The sequence below is a fragment of the Gossypium hirsutum genome, chromosome D05, assembly GCF_007990345.1.
Source record: "Gossypium hirsutum isolate 1008001.06 chromosome D05, Gossypium_hirsutum_v2.1, whole genome shotgun sequence".
Lineage (NCBI taxonomy): Eukaryota > Viridiplantae > Streptophyta > Magnoliopsida > Malvales > Malvaceae > Gossypium > Gossypium hirsutum.
The window spans coordinates 23,821,225-23,847,002 of record NC_053441.1 but is presented as its reverse complement, the minus strand read 5'-3'; the positions used below and the strand labels follow the sequence as shown (position 1 = coordinate 23,847,002).

Genomic DNA, 25,778 nt, shown 5'->3' with positions numbered 1-25,778 from the left:
GATTGGCATTGGTGTTGGAAGAAAACTACCTCTGTAGTCATTTTTCTCCTTATCAAGTATCGATAGCGCCATACCCACGCCAGTCTTGCATTAGGGGTCCTGAGGTGTCTTAGTATCGTGATATCACTAGAAATGGCCTCAATTTCCTTCTCTTTAGCACTATCAAGGGTATCACGACTTTTATAACTCAATATTGCTATACCCCCATCTGAGAGGTGATTTTTTTTTTATTTTGGGCCATCCTTCACTACCTACACCACTCAATCATATGGTTAGTTCCCCATGGCGCATTTGGCCAATTTAGGTATAAAAAATGGCTTAAAACTAACAAAAACAATTTCTCAACGTTAAGAACTAAAAATCGTCAAAATTAAATAAAAAACATCTTGGATCTTATAGCCACTTTGAGTTTTAACCCATTCCTTGAATTTCCAGAACAACCCAACAACCTCTAACTTGTACCATAGGAAATAAATCCAGCACATCTTAATATAGTCATCAATGAAAACCATGTAATACTTACTCTCTTTAAGTGACAAAGTTTTTTGAGATCTAGCTAGGTCTATGTGGATTAATTTCAGTTTTTTAGTGGCTCTCTAGGTTGCTTTTTTGAAAGGAAGACTTCCTAGCTTACCAAATTAACAAGTATTGCAATTTGGTATATTAGCTTCAAGGTGAGGTAGCCCTTGAACCAGATCCTTCTTTTGTAGGTTTATTACAGCAACATGATTGAAGTGTCCAAGCCTTTTGTGCCACACTTACACATTGATCTTAGTTGCAACATAGGCTTTTTGCTCCAACTCTAAAGAATCCAGAGTGAAGCTCTTTCCTTTCATCATTACTTTGAATACATCTTTGCCTTCTACATTATTGATTTGACAATGATCGGTTTCAAAGAAAACTTTGGAGCCTTTTTTAAGTAATTAACCAACATTTAACAAAATTTTATTTATATTAGGTACAAATAACACATCATTGATTAGTTTTGTACTTGAAAGACATCTAATTGCCACAGTGTCTTTTCCTTTAACAACAATATAGTCTCTATTACCAATTTGTACTTTGAAAATTATTGAAGTGTGCAATTCCCTGAAGAGATCACAATTGAATGTCATAAGGGTTGTCAAACCACTATCAATAAGTCGTTAATCGCTAGAGCTGCTAGTTGCAAAACAAGTGGCTACAAAGAGTTGCTCTTTCTTTTCTTGATTAGCTATCTGTGTAACTTCTTTTTGCTAAAAGTTACTTTTGCAAATCTTTTGATGATGTCCTATCTTTTGACATTTCTCACACTACTAATCTGACCTTTTCCAACATTTAAATGATGGGTGACCTTTCTTTCTACAATGCTTGCAAGGAGGAAAAACATATTTTGTTTCCCCGTTGATTTTAGGAGAATCAAAAGTTGAGTTTTCCTTCTTATTTTTTTTATTTCCTTTGTCTCCCTGATTTGACTGAACTCTTGAGGCAATGCCCCCTCGACAAACCCTTCAGACCTCAAAAGTCTTCTCTGTTCTTGTGGCTGTAGAACATTCAATAATTTTGCCAAAGTAATTTCTGACAGATCTTTAGTGCTTTCTAGTGAGGAAATAGTTACTACAAATCTTTCAAGAACTGTTACAAGAATTTTTTGAACCAATCTAGAATAAGGAAATTTAAAGCCAAGTAATATTACTTTGTTAGCAATGTTGAGTAATTAGTCAAAATACTCCTTAATTGTCTCGGAGTTTTCCATCTTCTATAGTTGAAATTCTCTAATCAAGTTGAGAATGTGCATTTCGTTGATCCTTTCATCTCCATCATATTCTTCTTTAAAGAAATTTCGGACTTCAAATGTTGATTTCTTTGTCATAATTCTGACAAAGATTTCTAGTGAGACTGTAGTAAATAACATAGCTCTAGCCTTGGACTTTCTTGTTTTATTCTCTTTGTTATTCTTTAGTTGCACCATAGTTGGATTTGTAGGCAAGGGAGGAACTTCGTAGTCCTTCTCAATAGCTTCCTAAAGATCATTTGTCTCCAAATAAGTCTCTGTCCTTGTTGCCCAAACATGATAGTCTTCTTAATTGAAAATAAGTTGTGCAAGTGCAGTGAAAAATGTTTCTGAATCCATAGAAGAAAAAAAATTCTCTCAATGATAGGTCAATTAAGAAAATGGTTTGATATTAAATTGTTGGCATTTTTGAGAACTTGGTGTAAGAAACTATAAATGCAAGAATAAAGTGAAAATAATTTTGGATGAAAAGTGTATGTTTCATTAAACTGAAAAAGTAATACATATATAGGGAAAAAATTCAACCACCAATAACTAAAAATAAGCAACTAAAAGATTCATAATCTCTAAATATCAACAACAAATTAAAAAGGACTAAAAATAGCTAAATTGTTTTAACTGCGGTAACTGAGACAAATATTCAACCGTTCTTCCTCTTGTCTACGGACTTTCTTAACCACCCTAGCACTACTCACACGATCAATCTCGATCACTTGGTCAATCATTTATGTTTATAAACATGTTTAATAATTATTTTTAAAACATTTATTTAATAAATAATTAAAATTTGTTCAAAATTGTTTATTGTTGAGTAATTAATAACTTAAAATACTAGCATTCTAGGACAGCCCACGGTGAAGAAGCCAACATCCAGACTTGAATAGTTCATTTTCCACAAACAATTTTAACGATAATTAAATTAACATCAACGATCTTACAAGCTCTAATTGGGACATAAACATTAAAAATCCATATTATGTATTAAGAGCATCCGACTTGCTTAACTAGAAACGTGTTATGTAATGAAAAAAAATAGAACACTAGAAACATGTTATGTGCATGATGTGTAATTTCTTTTACTGGAAAATGCAATTTTCGTTTTTCTTTCTTTCTTTTTTCCGTCAACTTATACAAATTATACTTGCAAAGAAAGAAGCTTACGGACCGCAATCTTCCTTTCCTATAAATTATTGAAACTTATGACCCAAAGAAGAGAATATTCAAGGAAGAACTAAGACCACGTTAGAGGGGGGGAAAAAAGGAAATGGGTTTAGTGACATGGTCTGTAGGGGTTTTATTTCTAAGCACTTTGCTCCTTTGCAGTGCTGATGTACATCACTATGAATTCTTTGTGAGTGCCTTTTTTTTCCCTTTTCATATATACTCTTACACCTCATAGTTGTTTCGTATGAATATTCTTAAACCTCTTATTAAACCTACTTAATTTACTGACGTGATCATGGCAGAGGCTTGGTTTTGTTTTCAGACAGAAAAATGAGTATTGTTTTCTTTTATTGTTGTTGATCAATATACAATAACAATGTTGAGATCTCATTGGGTGATCATTTTTTTTATTGCAGGTGCGAGAGTCAAATTTTAAGAAGATGTGCAACACATCGACTTTGCTGGTCGTAAATAATAGTTATCCAGGGCCTGAGATTCGGGTTCACAGAGGTGACACTGTCTTCGTTAATGTCCACAATCGTGGAAAGTATGGCTTCACCATTCACTGGTAATCATAACCTTTCTTTCATTCTTCCAAATATAATTTCTCCAAGAAACGTAATCATTAGTGAGTAAATAAATTAAACATGTTGCAGGCACGGTGTGAAACAACCAAGGAATCCATGGTTCGACGGTCCCGAGTTCATAACCCAGTGCCCGATTCGACCACGAACCAACTTCACCTACAAAATCATATTATCGGAGGAAATAGGAACCCTGTGGTGGCACGCACACAGTGACTGGACTCGCGGTTCCGTCCATGGCGCCATCGTCATTTTGCCGGCCGAGAACGAAACTTCTCCATTTCCCACGCCGGATGGGGAACAAACAATCATACTTGGTAAGGATATCTTTTGAATTTTCGGTTGTGTTACCTGTGTATAATTATACGCTTCTTAATTTGATTTCTTGTATGTATTTACAGAATCATGGTACAATGGGAACTTCAAGAAAATTATCGATAAAGCACTTGCAGCCGGTACCCCTCCTCCCCAACCAGATGCTTATGCTATCAATGGACATTTAGGAGACACGTATGGATGCCCAACTGGTACGTTCTCCGCATTATGAAACTGGATTGAGTTTGTACGCCTTGGTGTCCCTTACAATAAGAGCCTATAATTGGGTGTTGCAGATACAATATTCCGCATGGAAGTTGATTATGAGAAGACATACCTTCTCCGCATAATCAATGCTGCAATGAACGAACAGCAATTCTTCACCATCATGAACCACACCCTCACAGTTGTCGCCGTAGATGCCTCCTACGTTCGAAGGTTCAAGAGCGACTATATATTGATAAGCCCTGGCCAAACCATGGATGTTTTGGTCTCTGCCAATCAAAACGCCGGCCAATATTACATGGCTACTAGGCCTTTCTCTGATTCCGATGTCCCGCCCGTTGACTTCATTACTACCGGCATTTTTCAATATACAAACTTTGTGGGTGGATCGAATGCTTCCTTGATAACGTTGCCCGCAATGAACAATACGGATGCTATGCTTAACTTCATCAGCCGAATTCGGAACACGAATGTCACTCAGAATCCGCCGATAAATGTGCCGGTAGATACGGATATCAATAGACGAGTGTTCATTACACTCGCCGTTAACGACTTGCCTTGTAAAAACTCGAAGTGTGTTGTAAGTGACGGATTTGCTGCAAGTTTGAACAATGTCAGCTTTGTTTACCCACATATTGACGTTCTCCAAGCATACTACAGGTGTGTATATATATAATAGCAATTTCGGTACCTCTAGAAAAGAAAAAAGAAAAAAGAGTAGTAGTTTTATTATTGTAGCTGCCTAATTGTTAATGTTTTTGTAAAATTGCAGGAACATCAGAGGTGTTTTCGCCGAAAATTTTCCGTTTCTTCCACCAGAATTCTATGATTTCACTGGAAACTTGACTGGTGTAGTTTCTGCAGTTGAGGTAGGGACGAGGGCTATTTGTGTAAATTATGGGGATGCAGTTGAGATAGTGCTGCAATCAACCCAGATGGGTGCTGGTGGAAGTCACCCAATCCATTTGCACGGTTACAGCTTCTATTGGGTGGGAGCTGGGTTTGGAAATTTCAACGGTGAGACAGACCCAAGCACTTACAATCTGGTTGATCCACCACTCATGAACACTATAGACGTTCCCGGTACAGGATGGGTTGCCATCAGATTTTTTGCCAACAATCCCGGTAAGTTTCATTTAGAAAGCTCATCTTCTTCCATCGTTCTTACAACTAAAGTTATTAAGTAATTGATATTTATATAATACAATGTTTTCAGGGGTGTGGTATATGCATTGCCATTTCGAAAGACATACTAGCTGGGGAATGAGCACTGTTTTGATTGTGAGGAACGGTAGCACCATTGAAACCAGCATCCGCCCACGGCCATCTACCATGCCTCGTTGTCATCGAACCTAGAACTACTACCAGGATAGAACAAATAGATACGTGTATATAACGTACCATAAAAGTATATTTATACTAATAATTATATTACATTTTATCCTCTTTACTTAATAGATGGACAAATTAGTCCATATACATTACATCAATAAATAAACCGGTCTATATATTAAAATTTTCATATATTTCTACTGTTAAAAATGTTGAAAAAATTTGTAATTTATGAGAACTTTGAGGCATATTCTCAATAGGTAAAACTGGAGAGTTGAATCATAAAATTATAGTTTCATATTCTACTCCATTAGACATTTACAACAGTATATTATATGCTCAAAATGGTTAAGTGATGAATGAGAAATTAATACTCAAAGTAAGCTACTTGAAAATATTTGTTGAGGAAAAGAAAAGCTTAGATTCCACATTGGTTAGATACCAAGTGTGAGATGTGTATATATATATGAGAACCTTTTCAAAAAGTTATTGAATGGCTAAGTTAAGATCCTTATACTGCATGCAAGTGGGGTTGTAGGTCCACACTTGTTTGTAGATATTTTAAGTTCATTTCCAACACGAAATTTATTTTATTTTTCCTCAACAAATATATACAAAATCTTATATAAAAGGACATATATCTAGATTTTAATCAAATTGATTTAATTGCCCATTTAATGCAGATTTTGTCTCCTTATACATGGATAGTTGTAAAAATTACTCCACTTTGAATGTCTATAAAATGCTAAGATTTCTTTGGAATTTTTTGCTCAATTTCACTCTCTCACACCGATATTATTTTCTCTCAAAATTCTTCTTTTCCTCACCATATTTTTCAAGATTCCAGTTGTCGAAACCGTTTTTTTTAAAACAAAAATTAGTTGTCGACTTGAAAAACAAGAATTGGAGTCGCCACCGATCCTTTATTAAGGTGTGGTTGGCTCACCTTAAAATGATTTTGGTCTACTAAATTTGAGAAAATGGGTCCGGGAGTCAGTTACGCACGAGGAAGGATTAGCACCCTCGTAACGCCCAAAATCGATACCAAATTGATTATTTAATGTCTTGGTGTCGAAAATTTAAAAAGATTTTAAAAGAGAAATTTTAACTCGCAAACAAATCAAAAAAAATTCTTATTTCAAAGAAATAAAACATCACACCCAGTAAGTTAGGGCACAATATTTTTAAATCTTCAAAATTCTAAGTATTGCCTTTGATTTTGAAATCCTTATTTCGAGATAATAAAATGTCATGACCAGTAAGTTAGGACCCAACATTTTTGAATTCCCGAGAATAAGCTTTTATTTGAAATTTGTGGGTTTATTGCAAAACAAATACTTGGCTTTCTAAATTCATCGAAAAAATAATCGCAATCCAGTAAGTTAGGACACGATCTTTCTCGAGAATCATGAATGCCAAATATTTTGAAAATTCGTAAAATATGATGATTTTAATGCTTTAATGAAAACATATATTTTCTTTAAAAGCAAGATAAAATGTTAATATACAACATGAAACACATACTTTAATTTAAATTATAAATGTGTATGTATTTACAAAATATAAATGTATGGGTATATCATGAAAATATGTGTGTATGTAAATATATGTATATATGTACAATACGTATATAAAATAATAGAATATATATACAATAATAAAAAAACGTTTTAAAAAAATGTAAATATATATACTATAAAAAGGAATCTATATTTTAAATTATAATATATAGAAAATATATGTATATTCTAAAATGTACATGTATACTTATATATATATTTGTAAAAAATGTGAATAATATATAAAATATATATGGAAATATGCGTGAATATGTATTTACTAAAGTAGAAAAAAAAATATAAAAGCATATCTATATTATAAAAAATATGTTTGTATATACAAAAATATAAATGATAATAATAATAATAATAATAATAATAATATAAAAAAATAATTAAAGAGTAAAATAGTTCAAAACAAAAAGGATTAGATTGAACAAAAGACGAAAAAAAGGGGGAAATTGGAAATAAATAAAAAAGAACCAACTTGAACGCGCGAATGACCATGGGGGACTAAAAGGGAAATTAATCCCACCCTCCAAAACGCAGCGCATCGGGGGACCAAATTGAAATGAAAATAAAATATGCGGCCTATTTTTTAAAAAGGGTAAAACAGGCTTGATTGAAGCGCATTGCAAAAGGGAGGGACCAATTGCGCAATATCCCCCATTCAGGGCAGAACGCACGGATCTGGCCATTAAAATAGCGTCGTTTTTTGTTCCTTCTTTAAGATACAAAACTAAAAAAAATTAAAACCATTCTGCTTCTTTTCTTTTTTAAAAACACAGTGGTCTGCTAGGGTTTTTCTTAACCCCTTTCTTTGCGCAGCCATTCAGCCCTATGCCTTCACCAAAGCTCCGATTTGAGACGGAGATGGCGGTGGCACGACGACTCCAACGAAAGGTAAGTTTTCCTTCCTTCTTTTCTTTGTTGTTTTAAGCGAAAGGTAAATGAAAACAAAAAAAAGGGAAAAAAATAAAAATAAAAATAAAAAACGAAACTAAGAATGATGAACCAAATAAATAAAATGAAAGAAAATCACCTTTTGTATTTCAAAGAAAAAAATTTATATTTCTTTCCTATTAGTTTTTTCTCTCCTCTGATTTTTCTATGTGTTTTTACACTGCAATTTCCCCAAATACAGATTAAAATCGGCCTTTAAATAGCCGAGAAAAGAAAAAGAAATCAAATCAAAAGAAATCCCCTCTGTTTTTGTTAGCAAGATTTTTGCCGTTCTGTTTGCGTTTGTTTTTGTAGGTTCAACGTGCAGGGAAGGCGCGAGATTCGTGGCGGCGAGGGGCACGATGTGCGGGATCGACAGGCATGACGCACGAAAGCAGTTGCTGCGCCAGTTGCTGCGGCGCTGAGGCAGAAGCTAGGGTTTCTGCTATTCTATTTTTTTTGCTGGGCTAGGGTTTGAAAATTGGCTGTTGGGCCTGTTATTGGGATATTTGGGCCTTAGACGAGTTTAGGCCTGCTATTAAAAAAAACTGAAATTGCCTGCTTTGTTTTTGTTTGGGCCCGGGCAATTTGGGCTTGTACAGCTGCCCCTCTTTGCTCATTGTCGTGTAACGGGAATAGAGCAAAGACTAAAAGCCCAATTGTGCCCGGCCTTACTAGTGTTTCAATCTACTCCACTGCAATGTCAGGGAGATAAGATTCGTATGCTGTAGCTTCTCAATTTGCTATCTTTAATCTGCTCCACTACAACTTCAGGGAGATAAGACTTATAGTTTCAATTTGTTCTGCTACAACTTAAAGATAAATCTGATGCGATTTGCTCTACTGCAACTTCAGAGAGATGAGATCTGCGGTTTTAATCCACTCCATTGCAACTTCAAGGAGATAGGAATACTGGCTTCAATGTACTCCACTGTAACCTCAGTGAGGTAAAATCTGCCATCTTCGATCTACTCCACTACTGCCTAGGGAGATAAGATCTGTAATCTTCAATCTATTCCACTGCTGCCCAGGGGGATAGAGTTACTGGCTTCAATGTACTCTGCTGTAACCACAAGGAGGTAAAATCTGCCATCTTTGATCTGCTCCACTACTGCTTAGGGAGACAAGATCTGAAATCTTCAATCTATTCTGCTGCTGTCCAGGAAAGTAGAATTACTGGCTTCAATGTACTCCACTGTAACCACAGGGAGGTAAAATCTGCCATCTTTGATCTGCGTCACTATTGTTTAGGGAGACAAGATCTGAAATCTTTAATCTATTCTGCTGCTGTCCAGGGAAGTAGAATTACTGGCTCCAATGTACTCCACTGTAACCACAGGGAGGTAAAATCTGTCATCTTTGATCTGCTCCACTATTGTTTAGGGAGACAAGATCTGAAATCTTCAATCTATTCCGTTGCTATCCAGGGAAGTAGAATTACTGGCTTCAATGTACTCCACTGTAACCACCGGGAGGTAAAATCTTCCATCTTTGATCTGCTTCACTATCAATGCAGAAAGGCAAGATCTGCTAGCATCACTGATCTGTTCTCTGGGAACATGACATGTATAGTGAACCTAATTATGCCTAATGATTAGGATGTCATGATCATAATGAATCCAATGCTCCTAACTAGACATGTATGAATGACATTTGAATGAATGCAGAATGTCATTTTCTTAGAATGATCCCTTCTCATCACTTAGGTTATCATTACTCAAAGTTTATTAAAGTTTTATTGCCAATGTGTTATAACACCTTCTTGCTTAGCTGGCGTCTCCAAAGAAATATTTAGTCAGACTGCCCCCCACTGTAAACCTCCAAGTTTGATCCACTGGGATGCAAAATTTGTACCATCTTTTCCCGTTTTAACCCAAAAGTAAAAGATTTGGCCTTTTCTCAATCCTCTGTTATCACAATTCAAGGATACTGGATGTGAAACTTTTTAGTCTCTTACACCATTCCCAGGGTGTTGTACCAAATGCTCATGCACAAATGAAGAAATCTTCTCCAAGAACAACTTTTTCTTATTATTCGGTGATTATTGCTTGCTTGTTCATTGAAGCTTTGTCACCAACACGACATCTTGCCATTTTGTTCAAATAATACTTTAGACAAGAAAATTCAAATGGATAGTCTTAATTTAGACTATTCTTTATCAGATTTCCAACCTGGTGCGTTCTAAACAATAGTCCTGTTTGAGGTTCCTATATTATTCAGAAACTTCTAGAGTAATATGCAAAACTTCCCTTATGAAAGTTTTATTAGTCCATTAACCATTATTCTAATGCAACATGCTTGCAAAAAAATCATGGATAAGAATAGAGTTGGTTCTGAGCATAGCTCGAAATGAATAAGTTATCAAAGATAATAAAGATAGATAACAAAGAAATTGATTTAGGAATGCATATCTTAGAAATGAATGAAGTGTTCCAAGAATAACAAAAAATAATATAAGGATTAGGTGCCCCAAATATCGCAGCTTGAACTTCTCTGTACAAACTTTCTGAAGCCCATTCTGAGTTTAACATGTGTTTAGGAGATCAATAGTACTTTGTCGATGCCCTAAGATATCGCCTACCTTTTCCTGTTGATTCAGGTATAGCAAGACCACTGCATGCCCCATTCTGATCAGTATTTGAGCTACTCCGATAATCTCATGCCCCATTCTGTTCAATATTTGAGCCGCCCTTTTTTGGGTTTTCAACTCAAATCCCCTTTGGTCTAAGGCGCCCTTTGCGGGTTTTCACCTTGGCCTCTCCATTTTACTTTTTCCATTTTTCATTTTTCCTTTTCACTTTTCATTTTTTCATTTCATCATTTTTAATGACTCAAAGTGCCCTGTTCGGGTTTTTACCTTGGTCATCTCCTTCTTTAAGCGGAGTATTTCCTGACTGAACCTGAGTTTATAGGACTTTACAGGTTTATCATCCATTTTGCTCAAAATCAAAGCTCTTTTGGAAAGGACCTTCTCTATAACATAAAGTTCTTCCCAATTTGGCATCCGTTATATTTTTTATAGAGTGAGGATTTTCTTCAGCATTAGGTCGCCATCATGGAATTCTCTAGGACAAACCTTTTGCTATAGGCTCGCATCATTCATTTCTTGGTACATCTGACCTTGATGAATAATTTCTAGCCTTTTTCTTCAACAAGGTTCAACTAGTCATATCGGGATTGGATCTTCATCCTACTTCAGCTCAGCCAAAACTCGAAGAGAAAGAATTTTAACTTCAATGAAAAAACGTGATAAACTGGAAAGAGTGGCATTGCCCCGGTAGAGTTTTCATTGCACCATTCATGATATTCACCTTGAACATACTGCAAATTTTTGATATCGGGCTGTTGTTCAGATTGCGATAACAGCGCTTAAACCGGGCACATCCTGGTATGACCATGCGAAGACATCTTTGAATGCTTGAAGTAACTCCACAACGTATTGCTTTGTTTTTTCTGGTCATGCATGTTCCCTCAAGGTCACTGTCTCTATTGTCTCATTTGTTTCTCTTATTGCTTTACCATCATCAACAAGTTAGGAGATAAGCTACAATTTATGACATCTTCAAAGTCATGAGATCCCTCTAAACACATGTCTCACTCAAAAGGAAATTTTGAGTCTGTAGCAGCGTCACTCATGTCATTGATATTTAGGGACCCATAGTGGGTACCTAAGAATATACAAAAGAATGTATGAATAATATGAATGAATGAATGAATGGTTTGGCAAAAAAAATCCAAAAGAATGAAAGAATCGTAAAGAATGAAAGAACATTTGCTCAAAGATAATTGCAATAATGTATTTCATTAAAATAATAATGTCCGGACATGAGCCTATTTCACAAAGAAATTCTTATTGCTTCTAGGCTAAAAGCAACAAGTGTGTTCTGAACATTACTCTAACAGATTCTAAATACTATAGGGGTTTCCTCTTCAGTCCATTATTTATAACACCTCCCAGGCGAATATCTAACAATGACCCTTTTAATTGTGTCTGTATATATGGCATCGATGTGAACACCCCCAAACCTCTTTATATATTGCATCCACCCTATTGTCAATCATGATTGGAAAGCGAATTTTTTGCACTAGATGAGTCATCAAGCTTGACAACACCCATGTTGATGAGTTTTTCAACTAGCTTTTTGAAGGTAATGCAATTCTCGATTGAGTGCCCTGTAATTCCCGCATGGTAGTCACACTGTTCATTCGCATCATACCACTTGGGATACGGAGGTTGTGGGGGTTTTAAGTGGAAAGGGGAAACAACGTGCGCATTAAATAAGCTTTGGTACAGCTCCTTATACGACATCGGAATTGGCATGAACTGGAGCTTCTCAGTACCTGGTTTCACTCCAGATTCTTGTCTTAATGAACCTTGTTGGTTAGTAGCCACCGTTCTTGGCTGACTCACAGTAACTAGTTTAGAGTAACCCATGTTGTTCACCTCATTTTCTCTTTTCCTTGAGATTAACTTCTTATTACTCTCCTCTGCATCAATTTTCCCGCTCCTTATGGCGCTTTCAATCATTTCACCATTCATGACTATGTCAGAAAAGCTTTTTGTGGCACTTCCTAACATATGTGTGATGAACAGGACTTTCAATGTATTTATAAAAAGCATCGTCATTTCTTTCTCTAAGAGCGGTGGTTGAACTTGGACGGCGACTTCCCTCCATCTTTGTGCGTACTGCCTAAAGCTTTCGCTCGACTTCTTCTCCATGTTTTGAAGGGTAATTCTATCAAGAGCCATGTCTGTCACATGACTATACTGTTTCATGAATGCTTATGCCAAGTCCCTCCATGAACCAATCGTGGTACGGCTCAGCTGATTGTACCACTTAGATGCTGCCCCTGCTAGGCTATCTTGGAAACAATGTATTAATAGTTGGTCATTGTTAACGTATCCAGCCATTCGCCTGCAGAACATGGTGATATGAGCCTCTGGGCAAGTCGTCCCATTGTACTTCTCGAATTCCGACATCTTAAACTTATGAGGGAGTACCAAATCAGGAACTAAGCTCAGCTCTTTAGCATCAATCTCGTGATAGCTTTCAGTGACTTCCATCGCCTTGAATTTCTCCTCTAGCCACTTGCACTTTTCCTTTAACCTTTTCGGTAACTCCTCCTTTATTCTTTCCTTCTCAGCCACTTCATTAAAGTCAGGAATGGCAAAGTTGACATGGTTATTTTCGGGATTGGAGCCCGATCCAGCCTGGAAATTTGGGGCACCGGTCTGGAAATGCTGAGGCCTGATTGTGACAGTCGATTTGAGAGGGTATGCTTCAGCTTGAGCTCGCGCGTGTGAAGGAGTAAAGCCTGGAGGATAGAGTAGTTCATCCTCGTTACCCTCTTCGCCATCAGCCATGAGACCCTTTCCTTTATCACCTCCTCCAGTCAACAGTTTGGTTAGCTTCGCCATAATATCATCTTGGGATTCTCGTATCTTCTCAGACATATCCTGTTGCATCTTATCTAACCGCCCCTGCACCTATAAGTGAAGTTGGTCTTGCATCTCCTTCTAACACTGTTCGAGTTTTTCCAATCTCTGATCCATGTCCTTAATCTTTGCTCGAGTGCCGTAACGGTGCTTGGTCAGTTGGTTGGTTTCCAGGTTAACTGAGGAATGACCTTAGTTAATTAGGATCTTTTAACTGTGTTTAATGCATATGATGTAATGAAATGCAAATGCATGAAATGAATGCTAAAAGAGACGTTGATTCATGTTCAATTTTTTTGCTAGAAAGCTTTACTAGAAAACAAATCTCTTTACATAAAGTGGATATATATATACAGCTTTACCCTCATACTCCAAGTGAAGACATCGACCCTTCAGATATTAAGATACATCTCACGAATTTGATCTCCTTTTTGTTTGATCTAGGTCGTAAATCCTTACTCATTCACGTTTATTAGCTTCTTTATGAGATTGGGATCTTTGATGACTTTTGAATAAACTTTGACAATTTGGATCCTCAGGTCATGCAGCAAAGTCGTATACTCCTCTTGGCAGGCTTTTCGTGCCATATTTTCTTCAGACCACCGTATTATCTTCCACTTTATCAAGAAACTCGTATTCCATAACAAGCTTTCTAATCTAGTAATCGAGCTCAAATCAACATCTCTTTTCTAAGATGCAAATGCAATGCTATCATGATGTCATGCAATCAAAACAAAATAAACCCAAGTCAGTATCACACCAAAAAGATATAATCCAATACAAACATGAAATAGCAAGAACATTTATTCAGGAATCCACTAGGGTTTGGTATAGCTCTACCTAAGGCAAGTTCCTAAAGCTCACTATATGAGGCTTAGTTTCTAGAGTAAGGGTACCCGAACCAGCAAATTCCTCGATCCTCACCCATTATAGGCTCATGTGGATCGAGTTCAGTTTAGGGGGATACATTTCCCTATGGCTGCACGGAGATGAAAATCTCACGAATACATAGGTACGGATGTATCCCGAAAGCGGTCCACTACCCTGCACGGAGGTGAAAACCTCACGAAGGACTAGTTTCTCGCTCCCACTTAGAGGGGTAAAACTGACCATGTAATGCAAAATGCAAATGCAGATTATTGGACTTGGTCCAATCATGCAAACATATCATGATGAGGATGAATAAATGTGAAAGGAAATCGTGATTAAAAAACTTTTGATTTTCGACAAAAAGACAAAACATAATCAATTTATGGCTCGACTCTCTAGTGTCCCCAGTGGAGTCGCCAAGCTGTCAAAACCGTTTTTTTAAAACAAAAATTAGTTGTCGACTTGAAAAACAAGAATTGGAGTCGCCACCGATCCTTTATTAAGGTGTGATTGGCTTACCTTAAAATGATTTTGGTCTACTAAATTTGAGAAAATGAGTCCGGGAGTCAGTTACGCACGAGGAAGGATTAGCACCCTCGTAACGCCCAAAATCGGTACCAAATTGATTATTTAATGTCTTGGTGTCGAAAATTTAAAAAGATTTTAAAAGAGAAATTTTAACTCGCAAACAAATCAAAAAAAAATTCTTATTTCAAAGAAATAAAACATCACACCCAATAAGTTAGGGCACAATATTTTTAAATCTTCAAAATTCTAAGTATTGCCTTTGATTTTGAAATCCTTATTTCGAGATAATAAAATGTCATGACCAGTAAGTTAGGACCCAACATTTTTGAATTCCCGAGAATAAGCTTTTATTTGAAATTTGTGGGTTTATTACAAAACAAATACTTGGCTTTCTAAATTCATCGAAAAAATAATCGCAATCCAGTAAGTTAGGACACGATCTTTCTCGAGAATCATGAATGCCAAATATTTTGAAAATTCGTAAAATATGATGATTTTAATGCTTTAATGAAAACATATATTTTCTTTAAAAGCAAGATAAAATGTTAATATACAACATGAAACACATACTTTAATTTAAATTATAAATGTGTATGTATTTACAAAATATAAATGTATGGGTATATCATGAAAATATGTGTGTATGTAAATATATGTATATATGTACAATACGTATATAAAATAATAGAATATATATACAATAATAAAAAAACGTTTTAAAAAAATGTAAATATATATACTATAAAAATGAATCTATATTTTAAATTATAATATATAGAAAATATATGTATATTCTAAAATGTACATGTATACTTATATATATATATATTTGTAAAAAAATGTGAATAATATATAAAATATATATGGAAATATGCGTGAATATGTATTTACAAAAGTAGAAAAAAAATATAAAAGCATATCTATATTATAAAAAATATGTTTGTATATACAAAAATATAAATGATAATAATAATAATAATAATATAAAAAAATAATTAAACAGTAAAATAGTTCAAAACAAAAAGGATTAGATTGAGCAAAAGACGAAAAAAAGGGGGAAATTGGAAATAAATAAAAAAGAACCAACTTGAACGCGCGAACGACCATGGGGGACTAAAAGGGAAATTAATCCCACCCTCCAAAACGCAGCGCATCGGGGGACCAAATTGAAACGAAAATAAAATATGCGGCCTATTTTTTAAAAAGGGTAAAACAGGCTTGATTGAAGCGCATTGCAAAAGGGAGGGACCAATTGCGCAATATCCCCCATTCAGGGCAGAACACATGGATCTGGCCATTAAAACGGCGCCGTTTTTTGTTCCTTCTTTAAGATACAAAACTAAAAAAAAAATTAAAACCATTCTGCTTCTTTTCTTTTTTAAAAACACAGTGGTCTGCTAGGGTTTTTCTTAACCCCTTTCTTTGCGCCGCCATTCAGCCCTATGCCTTCACCAAAGCTCCGATTTGCGACGGAGATGGCGGTGGCACGGCGACTCCGACGAAAGGTAAGTTTTCCTTCCTTCTTTTCTTTGTTGTTTTAAGCGAAAGGTAAATGAAAACAAAAAAAAGGGAAAAAAATAAAAATAAAAATAAAAAACGAAACTAAGAATGATGAACCAAATAAATAAAATGAAAGAAAATCACCTTTTGTATTTCAAAGAAAAAAAATTATATTTCTTTCCTATTAGTTTTTTCTCTCCTCTGATTTTTCTGTGTGTTTTTACATTGCAATTTCCCCAAATACAGATTAAAATTGGCCTTTAAATAGCCGAGAAAAGAAAAAGAAATCAAATCCAAAGAAATCCCCTTTGTTTTTGTTAGCAAGATTTTTGCCGTTCTGTTTGCGTTTGTTGCTGTAGGTTCAACGTGCAGGGAAGGCGCGAGATTCGTGGCGGCGAGGGGCACGATGTGCGGGATCGACGGGCATGACGCGCGGAAGCAGTTGCTGCGGCGTTGAGGCAGAAGCTAGGGTTTCTGCTATTCTATTTTTTTTTTGCTGGGCTAGGGTTTGAAAATTGGTTGTTGGGCCTGTTATTGGATATTTGGGCCTTAGACGAGTTTAGGCCTGCTATTAAAAAAAACTAAAATTGCCTGCTTTGTTTTTGTTTGGCCCGGGCAATTTGGGCTTGTACACCAGTGATAGAAAAAGGTAACGTTTGTTCGTTAATCGCTGCAGAGGTGCTACTGCATTGATCATTGTGTTGTTGTATCCTGGGAGATAGTCGATCAATATTTCTCCAAGTATCGTAAGAGCAGCCGAATCTGTCTTAAGGAAACTGTGTTAAACAGACCACAACGTTTAATAAATTTCTATTCTTCTTTTCGATTTCAACTTTTTGTTAGGATATTTATTGGTTTACATATTTGACAATTTAAATATAAATTATTTTTTTATATTTTATTATATATAAAAATATTTGTTTTTTTATATTTATCTATTTTGTTCGCTAGCGTGTTTATCCAACAAAAAATTGATCACTGTATGTCAATATGAAGTATACATAACACGTTACTGTCTGATTATTTCGTCAACTATATTAATTTTTAACCGTACAAATATATGAAATTTATAATAAAATAGAATAATTTATTCTTTAAAGTAACGTGGTACAAGCTGCAGAATGCAAAAAAAAAAAAATCTGGATTTATATTTTTAATAGACTAATGGATCAAATTTCATTTGAAATATTGCTATTAAGTTTCTCATCTGAAAACGTAATCTTAATAAACCGCGCGTTGCGAGGTAATTTTAATTTTATATTTAAATTTATTTTTAATTTATTATAAAAATAAAATTTTAAATATGATAACTTTTATTATTGTTTTTAAGAAGTAAATAAAATAAAAGAATAATAATAATAATTAAAAAAAAAGAGAGGTAAGAATCAGCGTAAGCAATTAAGAATCTGATTAAAAAGAAGAAGTAGATGGAATAAAAATTCAAAATGAAAATGACTTTAATAAAAGTTTAATGTGTATATAATAAACATTTAAAATATGTTATATATATATAATTAATTGACAACTTACACGTGAAACATAAATAACAAAACATCTCCAACTTTTCGTAGATTCTAACTTTAATCTGCCTTCTTTTTATGTTTTTTTTTTTTTACCTTTCTCATAATTCTCTTCAACCAATAATAAGTGCATCACAAGTGTAATGTTCAGCTTTAATTTGTAAATGAGCCAAAAAGAAATTGTATAGTAAATGATTCCGAGGAATGCAGTATCTTCTTTCGGTATCCATCCCAAGAGGGTAGCAATTTGGATAAAATTACACCAACTTGAAGTGAATCAAGAATCAAAATTCCTGATTTACTTAATTTTAAAACTATAGAATCTGCAACTCATGCACTTGATCCACAATAGGTTTAGTGATTGTAAATTCAAATATTTTAATGCTAAAAAAACTTTTGTGCCTTTCTTATCGTTTCTATTTGAATTCTCAAATGTAGTCCAAATTTCCTTTGGAAAAGCTATGTTTTTGTGTAGGTCATAAAGATGATATGTGAGAGAATTCAATATATATCCACGGCAGTTGTACATGAACATTATTTTATCCTCCATGATCATGTCTTGGTAGATCTTTAAATTTGAAGTTAATTCAATCTCCATAATTATATAAGGCTAAAGTAGAAAATAAAAGCCTTAAAGATTGTTATAAATTCTAGTCCAAGAAAAGGAAATTGAGAGAAATAAAAAATAAAATTCAAGTGTGATTGATTGTCCTAAGGCTTTTATTTCTGCCTCTAGAATATAATAAGTCTTCAAACAAAATAATAAAAAAGTAGAATAGTGAAAACGACATTATTGAGTTTTATATAGATTACTGGCAAATGAATCTCAAAGATACAATGAAGCCCAATGATTGTCTACGTTTTGCACTAATGGAAATAGTCCATTGAGCATTGAACGGAGCATAGCAAAGATATCATTTTCTATATATAAAGAATATAAAATATGGTGGGAGATTAGAAAGAAACTTTTTTCTATATTTTTAAGTTGTCATGCAAATGAAACTTCACTCTTATTTATAGGAGATCTCATGCCTCTTCCTAGGGATATAACTACCCAAATGGATAGTCATATCTTTAGCAATAAACATAATTATTCAATAGATATCTACTTGAACAATTATGACCATTTGTTATTAATTAAGTGACATAACTTTTGGTAAATTATAACTTTCAATTTGCAACTATTGAAACACTTGCATTTTGTATGATGGAAGGTTTCAAGTCAACTATATACCAGCCAAACATCTGTCCACAAAACCTCTGTCATCAGCCTTCTTTGTTGATCTTCGTAGGAAGCTGTGTGTGTTTTCTCCAGATGAAGTTCTGATTTGAGGGAAAGAGCAAACATGGGAAATATTAGTCAATGACTGTAACTACTAGCAATTGAGCTGAAAGCTTTCAAGGGTTATTGTGCACGTGTGTCTAGTATTTAGACCATTGAAAGTAGTTACCTGATAGCTAAGTTTGCTACATGTCTAGTATAAAAATGTACAGAAAGAACAGTCTTCTAAAATTCACAGTTTATCGAATTCAAATTTTATTCTCTGAAGTTTCTTCTTCTTCTTTCATAGTGTTGAGTTTTGATCATTGTTTAGTAGAACTCAAGTTTTACTTTTTCTATATATTTGTGCTTTTTCAGATCTCCCCTTTGTAATATCTTTTGGATTTTATTCATTTCTTGCTTATTCATGGAAACAATCATTTGCTAAGGAGGTGAAGCTAGACTAATTGTGTTATAAATTCTTATGTGTGCTCAAAGTGTTATAATTTTATCGTTTTAAATAAAAATTATTTAATTTTTAGATTAAAATTTTTATTTATAAAGGAGTTAAGGGACATTTTTTCTAATTTGCTCTACATTGGTGGCCTTTGAGTACTTGTTTCTTTCTTCAATCAAATTGTCAATGAAAATGAAAGTTGATTCTGAAAATTTATTTATGCTAAATAATATTTGAAATTTTATTAAAATATATTAATAAAATGAAAAATTGTTTGGCAAAAATAAAATAAATAAATAAACTTGAAATATGCAAAAGTCATTATTCACGTGTAATTAAGAGATAGAATTTTGGTGAGGTGTTTCTATGAGCAAAATGTAGTTAGAAATGAGGAGCCCATTTTCTGAAAATTATTTATTTCTGTTATTCAAAGAGAGATCTTTAATATCACGAAATGCACGACCATACAAAAGTTAAACTTGGACATGTTTATACAAAACATGTAATTAAGTTGATCATGGCTACAAGAAAAAGGAAACATTCTCATGAAAACGATTTATTTATATACAATTTCAGACATTGATGGCTAAGTACTAAGTAAAACATGTCAGTCAAACTTGGACAATGTTCCTGGAATTGTAAGAAACCAATGCCAAGTTTGTATAACGCATTAATACGACCAAAAATGCATGCAATATGTTCTAATTGAACTTTCTATAGCTTTTGACAGCAAACTAATGGATTCAAAGCTACTAATAAAGTCGTACATGGCAGGCTAGCTGGATAATTTCCAGGTTAATTAATGTATATATCAAACAAACATATCATGTTTGTTTAAAAACTTAAGATATTACTAAACAAGGACAGCAGCAGTGGAGAGGCCAACCTCCAAACTTGGACAATCCATTCCCCACAAAGATCATGAAAACAACGTCAACCAACTATTACAGATCCATATTATCTACTCAAACCATCCCACTTGTTTAACTAACAACGTCTTATGTAATGAATAAAAAAAACACTAGAAACATGTTACGTGATTGTGTGATTTTTTACCGGAAAATTCAATTTATTTTCTGTCTTCTTTTCCAAAGTCAGTGTATTCAAATTATAGCTGCAAAGAAAAAAGCTCAAGGAGCACAATCTTCCTTTCCTATAAATTATTGAAATTTATGACCCAAAGATGAGAAAATTCAGGGAAGAACTAAGAGCACATTAGAGAGAGAAAAAAGAAATGGGTTTACAGCAAGGTTTAGTGAAATGGTTTGTAGGGGTTTTTTTTCTAGGCACTTTGCTCCTTTGCAATGCAGATGTACACCACTATGATTTCTTTGTGAGTTCCCTATTTTTCCTTTTCATATATATATATTCTTACATCTCATAGTTGTTTCGTATGGATAATCTTAAACCCCTTATTAAACCGACTTAATTTACTGACATGATCATGACAGTTGCTTGGTTTTGTTTTCAGACAGCAAAATGAGTATTGTTTCTTTTATAGTTGTTGATTAATATATAATTTTAGTGTTGAGATTTCACTCGGTGGTGATTTTTTATTGCAGGTGCGAGAGTCACATTTTACGAAGATGTGCAGCACAACGATATTGTGGTCGTAAACGATAGTTATCCAGGGCCTGAGATTCGGGTTCGCAGAGGTGACACTGTCTTCGTTAATGTCCACAATCAAGGAAACGATGGCTTCACCATTCACTGGTAATCATAACCTTTCTTTCATTCTTCAATGGCAATTTCCCCAAGAAATGAAACCATTAGTGATTAAGATAAATTGAACATGTTGCAGGCACGGCATTAAACAACCAAGGAATCCATGGTTCGATGGTCCTGAGTTCATAACCCAGTGCCCAATTCAACCAGGAACCAACTTCACCTACAAAGTCGTATTATCGGGGGAAATAGGAACCCTTGGGTGGCACGCACACAGTGATTGGACTCGTGGTTCCGTACATGGCGCCATCGTCATTTTGCCAGCCCAGGACGAAACTTATCCGTTCCCCACTCCGGACACAGAGCAAACAATCATACTTGGTAAGCATATCTTTTGATTAAATAAACAATTTAATACTACTATTTGTCACAAAAATAATTGTACCACAAAAATAAGTGTGCCACTTAAGAAAATTTCTGTAGTTATTTCAAAACTTTGCTATAGGTTTTATATGCTCAAATTATTCTTTTAAGTTAAAAAAAAATCGAATATGCATTTGACCGATGATTCATACTATCGTTTTTACGAGTTGGTATATTGAACAAATTTGAGATTCAAATCATTGACAGAACATAATTGAGATTCTGTTGAGAAAGTTGTTTGTTGCTTATTCTATATTCTATTGTAATGATTATGTCATTGGGTTGGGATTTGCATAGTGTGGCATATTTGATAAAACACGAAACATGATTCGACTAATATTTTAAAGACTCCCAACTAAATTACTTAAGGTGCATGAAAGTTTTATTATCTTTTGGTGATTGAAATATTATTTTTTAAAATAACTATCATATTTATTTAAGATAGTTTTTTTAGAACTGCTCAGCTCTTTAAATGGTCATATTAAGAAGTTTAAAGTGAAATAAATGTATTCTTTTTGTGACTCTTTTTTAGGTATTCTTTAAAGAGTTTATTAATTGTATTTTGAAGTATTTGGGTGAGTGATTTGTGCGTCGATATTCGGATTGCAATTACTTCTCTGTGTAAGGATAGATTGGGCTTAAACTAATAGGTTGTTTGGATGATTATTGAATAAAATCATTCACTAGGCGAGATTCCGCAAACATACAACCATTATCTCTAAACCGCGTTAACAAATATCATGTGTTAATTCTCTTCTTACTTTGCTCCTTACATTACTTTGCATTTAACTTTTTTATTTGTTTTTGTTCTAAAGGTTAGACATTTCACTAAATTTACATCTTTTCAATGGAAAGTTAGCTAAACAAACCAATAATGATAATTACATCTTTTCTTTTCTTATTTTTTTTTACTCATTTAATCAAATTATGATATATCATAAAAAAAAACTAAGTCGTCTAAATTTATTTTTTAAATTTATTATAATTTCCCATCATCCAATTAATCCATAATATATATTTATAAATTATCAATTTATCAAATATAAATCCTAATGATAATAAATGTTCCAGTTATAAGCAATATCAAGAAAATATTGTCTCTATCTACAACATCAAGCACCAAAATCAATTTTTTTATATAAATATAAATTGTCAATGTATGAAATAATAATTCATATATATACTTAACTAAAAGATTATTTTTTTAAAAATTGTCATTTTAGTGAAATAAATTTTTAAATAAAATTTTTTTTAGAATTAGAACTAATTTTATAGTAATTAAAAAATTGTAGTTAAAAAAATTTATTTAAAATTAAATTGATAAATTTTATAAATTTTAAAGACTAAATTTATTGAAAATTTTAAAATTCAAACTAAAAATAAAAATTTTGTAAACATTAAACAAACTTAAAATTTTGGCATGGCCTAAGTTAGCAGTTATATTTGATAATAGTAATTTTGTTGAAGTACTATTTGATTATGTGAAAGTAGCATAAACATGGAATTCCCAATGAGAAGAGAAAGGAAAATGGAGGGGCCAAACATAATGTTTAACATAATTTGCTTATGAATGATCCCTTTTAATGGTGGCAAAGCAAATGAAGGATTTCCAGCTTTGATTACTACTTTGTTGAAAAAAAATAGAGAGATGGTAAAGAAAAGAGATACACAAGATGGAATATGATTTTTTTTTTTTTACTTTTGGTTTGATGGATCGAATACTTATAATCTTTTATATAGTAACTCCAAATGATTTTTGAAATACATGTGTGACTCTTAGATTTTGCGATATTCATTCATTTTAATCAAGTAACCAATATGTGACCCTTTAATCTAGACTCATACAGCTTGATTATTAGATATTTAAATTCAACATGTGAACATACAATCTTTGATTATGCATATTTTAACTCAAAATCACGATGAATTGATTTGACCCACAATAAATCAGTGCATGCATTACAACATTTAGAACTCCTCGTTTAAAACAACAAACATCAAATTATTTCCACGCCTATATTGTGATTGAGTGGTCTTCTTATTTGAACATCAACATTATTAATCTTTATCAACGCAAACTGTTTGACTAAATTAAAGAACTAGTGGTGGTATATCGTAGAATTCCATTGGTAATATGTGCGCCGGAGGAAGGTCGAGCAGTGATGTAATAATGTCCTACATTTTGGTTTGCACACAATAAAACATCAACAACTTGGGCGGGTGCTAGGGTTAGAGAATTTGTAAAGGAACGTCTGCTATATGCCCCGCTTTGTCCAACAATGGTGAAGCTGTGGGATGCTACGCCAAACACCATTGTTTCATTGGCAATAGCATTTATTACTCGAACAAGGTAAAGACCCTCGTAATCTACTTGCATCTCATACGTTGTATCTGCAATTATATCAAATTCATTGGATTAACGACAAAATATTACCACTCATATGCTCATATGTATTTAAATACACTAGAATTTATTATTCTAAAAAACATTATATTGAGAATAAGGGTCTAATTATAGTTTTAATGCTGAGCAACAAAGATTTTATACTTTTAATCTCTCTAGTTTATTTTGTCATAATTTTGTCTTAGTAAATCGATTAGTTGTTACCTTTAAAGTGATGACATGATTCTTTTTACTGTTTTTCAGTCATTCAGTCAAAGCCATGTGAAAATCTAGTAAATTTTGTCGACTAATAATTAATGTACATATCAATTGAATTCTTAAAGCAATTTTAAAATTAGCCCAATGTCATCATTTTAGCAGAAATGACCCAAGGTAGTATCAATTGGGGACTTGCTAATAACATTATAAAAGTAAAAAGATTAAATTATGTTCAATTAATGTAGAAGTATTAAATTTCAAATTTTAGCATAGTAGAATGATTAAAACAAAATAAGACAAAAATATATAAGTTAAAATCTAAATACGGAAAAAGACTTGTAATTTTTTCTATAATACGTAGTTATTTCTTTAAAAAAGTAAATATCCCTATCATTTTGTCATAAGTTGAGAATGTTGAGGATATAAAGAATAGTGCATACATACCGTTGCTGCATCCGTAAGTTTCTCCGGGATGACCATTGATAGTGTAAGCATCTGCTGAGCCAGGAGCTATGGTTTGATTAGCTTCCGTTAACTCTTCCCTGAACCATTCCCCTGAAGGAATAATAATCCAAAAGATTCATATAAGCAATTCATTTGCAAAATATATGAATCAAACATGTTAATCAGATGTACCAAGTATAATTGTTTGGTCAGAAGTAGGTGCAGGGAAAGGATAGTCTTCATTGGCTGCCGGCAAAATGACAAAGGCGCCGTGTACGGTTGCCGCAGCCCAAGCACTAGTAGCGTGCCACCAGAGAGTTCCTATTTCATCCTCTAACTCTATCTCGTAAGTGAAGTTTCTCCCTGGCTGAATCAGCTCATTCGAACCATCAATTGAATCCTTAACGCCCTCCCTAAAAACCCTCAAACATATATCTATATATATGATTAATTGTTTCATCATAAACAAGGTGTGTAAGCATATACATGTATGTTTATATTACCACTTGAGGGATACAGCATGGTTTCCTTGATTGTGGACGTTGACAAAAACTGTGTCCCCTCTCCGAACCCGAATCTCAGGCCCTGGAAAGCTGCCATTGACGGTCAAGATGCTCTTCGTGCTACACAGCTTAGTGAACTGGGATTCTTGCAACTAATTTAAACAGAGCAAAGAATCAAAACTCAGTACTGCTCTCTCTTAGTAACACAAACACAAACAGAGAAGGGGGAAAAGAAAGCAAGGAACTTACAAAAAACTCGTAATAAAGGACTTCAGCTGTGGATAAGGCAAGGATATTTAGAAACAAAAGCCCTGATAACCATATAAACCCTTGCTTTTCAGAACCCATGTTTTTCTGTTTCTTGGTTCTATGTATCTGTGTTCTTCAGGTCTCCCCTTTCGTTCTTTCTTATGTCTTTGGTTTTTGTCCATTTCTTAATAATTTATAAAAGAAGATGAAAAAGCAGCCATTGGTCCAATTCATTTGATTAGGGGCGAGTTTAAGTTTCTGAAATCACTATACCCACCCACCCTAGCGAAACTTCAAAGTCAAAGTGTGTGCTATAGAAGATTTGAAAATAGAACTTATCTAGACAGACACATTATCTGAAAGACAAATCATAGTCAAAGTCAGACAAAAAGATTTGACGTGATCCTCTACCCAACCTAATATG

At 33.9% G+C, this 25,778-nt stretch overlaps 2 protein-coding genes across 2 annotated transcripts; one reads left to right on the top strand and one right to left on the bottom strand.

Annotated features, from left to right (window-relative positions):
- Positions 1-2,958: 2,958 nt before the first annotated feature.
- On the top strand, positions 2,959-5,584 carry LOC107914069 (laccase-15). Its single transcript, XM_016842802.2, has 7 exons — positions 2,959-3,125; positions 3,355-3,506; positions 3,595-3,839; positions 3,924-4,049; positions 4,134-4,722; positions 4,835-5,187; positions 5,279-5,584. The coding sequence occupies exons 1-7, from the start codon at positions 3,039-3,041 to the stop codon at positions 5,416-5,418; spliced, it is 1,692 nt and encodes a 563-aa protein (XP_016698291.2). The 5' UTR covers positions 2,959-3,038; the 3' UTR covers positions 5,419-5,584.
- A 17,870-nt stretch (positions 5,585-23,454) lies between these two features.
- Positions 23,455-25,531, bottom strand: LOC107914070 (laccase-14). The gene is made up of 5 exons (XM_016842803.2): positions 25,355-25,531; positions 25,106-25,257; positions 24,795-25,015; positions 24,603-24,713; positions 23,455-23,947 (listed from the first exon to the last, which is right to left on the bottom strand). Exons 1-5 carry the CDS (start codon positions 25,451-25,453, stop codon positions 23,643-23,645), a joined length of 888 nt encoding a protein of 295 aa, XP_016698292.2. The 5' UTR covers positions 25,454-25,531; the 3' UTR covers positions 23,455-23,642.
- Between the last annotated feature and the right edge of the window lie 247 nt (positions 25,532-25,778).

What these genes read in the sequence shown, in the direction of transcription:
- LOC107914069 (XM_016842802.2), top strand. Translation starts at nt 3,039, where the DNA reads ATGGGTTTAGTGACATGGTCTGTAGGGGTTTTATTTCTAAGCACTTTG. An exon ending in TATGGCTTCACCATTCACTG is followed by an intron (nt 3,507 to 3,594) that starts GTAATCATAACC and finishes AACATGTTGCAG; the next exon opens with GCACGGTGTGAAACAACCAA. An exon ending in GTTCTCCAAGCATACTACAG is followed by an intron (nt 4,723 to 4,834) that starts GTGTGTATATAT and finishes GTAAAATTGCAG; the next exon opens with GAACATCAGAGGTGTTTTCG.
- LOC107914070 (XM_016842803.2), bottom strand. Translation starts at nt 25,453, where the DNA reads ATGGGTTCTGAAAAGCAAGGGTTTATATGGTTATCAGGGCTTTTGTTT. An exon ending in CATGCTGTATCCCTCAAGTG is followed by an intron (nt 25,016 to 25,105) that starts GTAATATAAACA and finishes GAGGGTTTTTAG; the next exon opens with GGAGGGCGTTAAGGATTCAA. An exon ending in TGACCAAACAATTATACTTG is followed by an intron (nt 24,714 to 24,794) that starts GTACATCTGATT and finishes TTATTCCTTCAG; the next exon opens with GGGAATGGTTCAGGGAAGAG.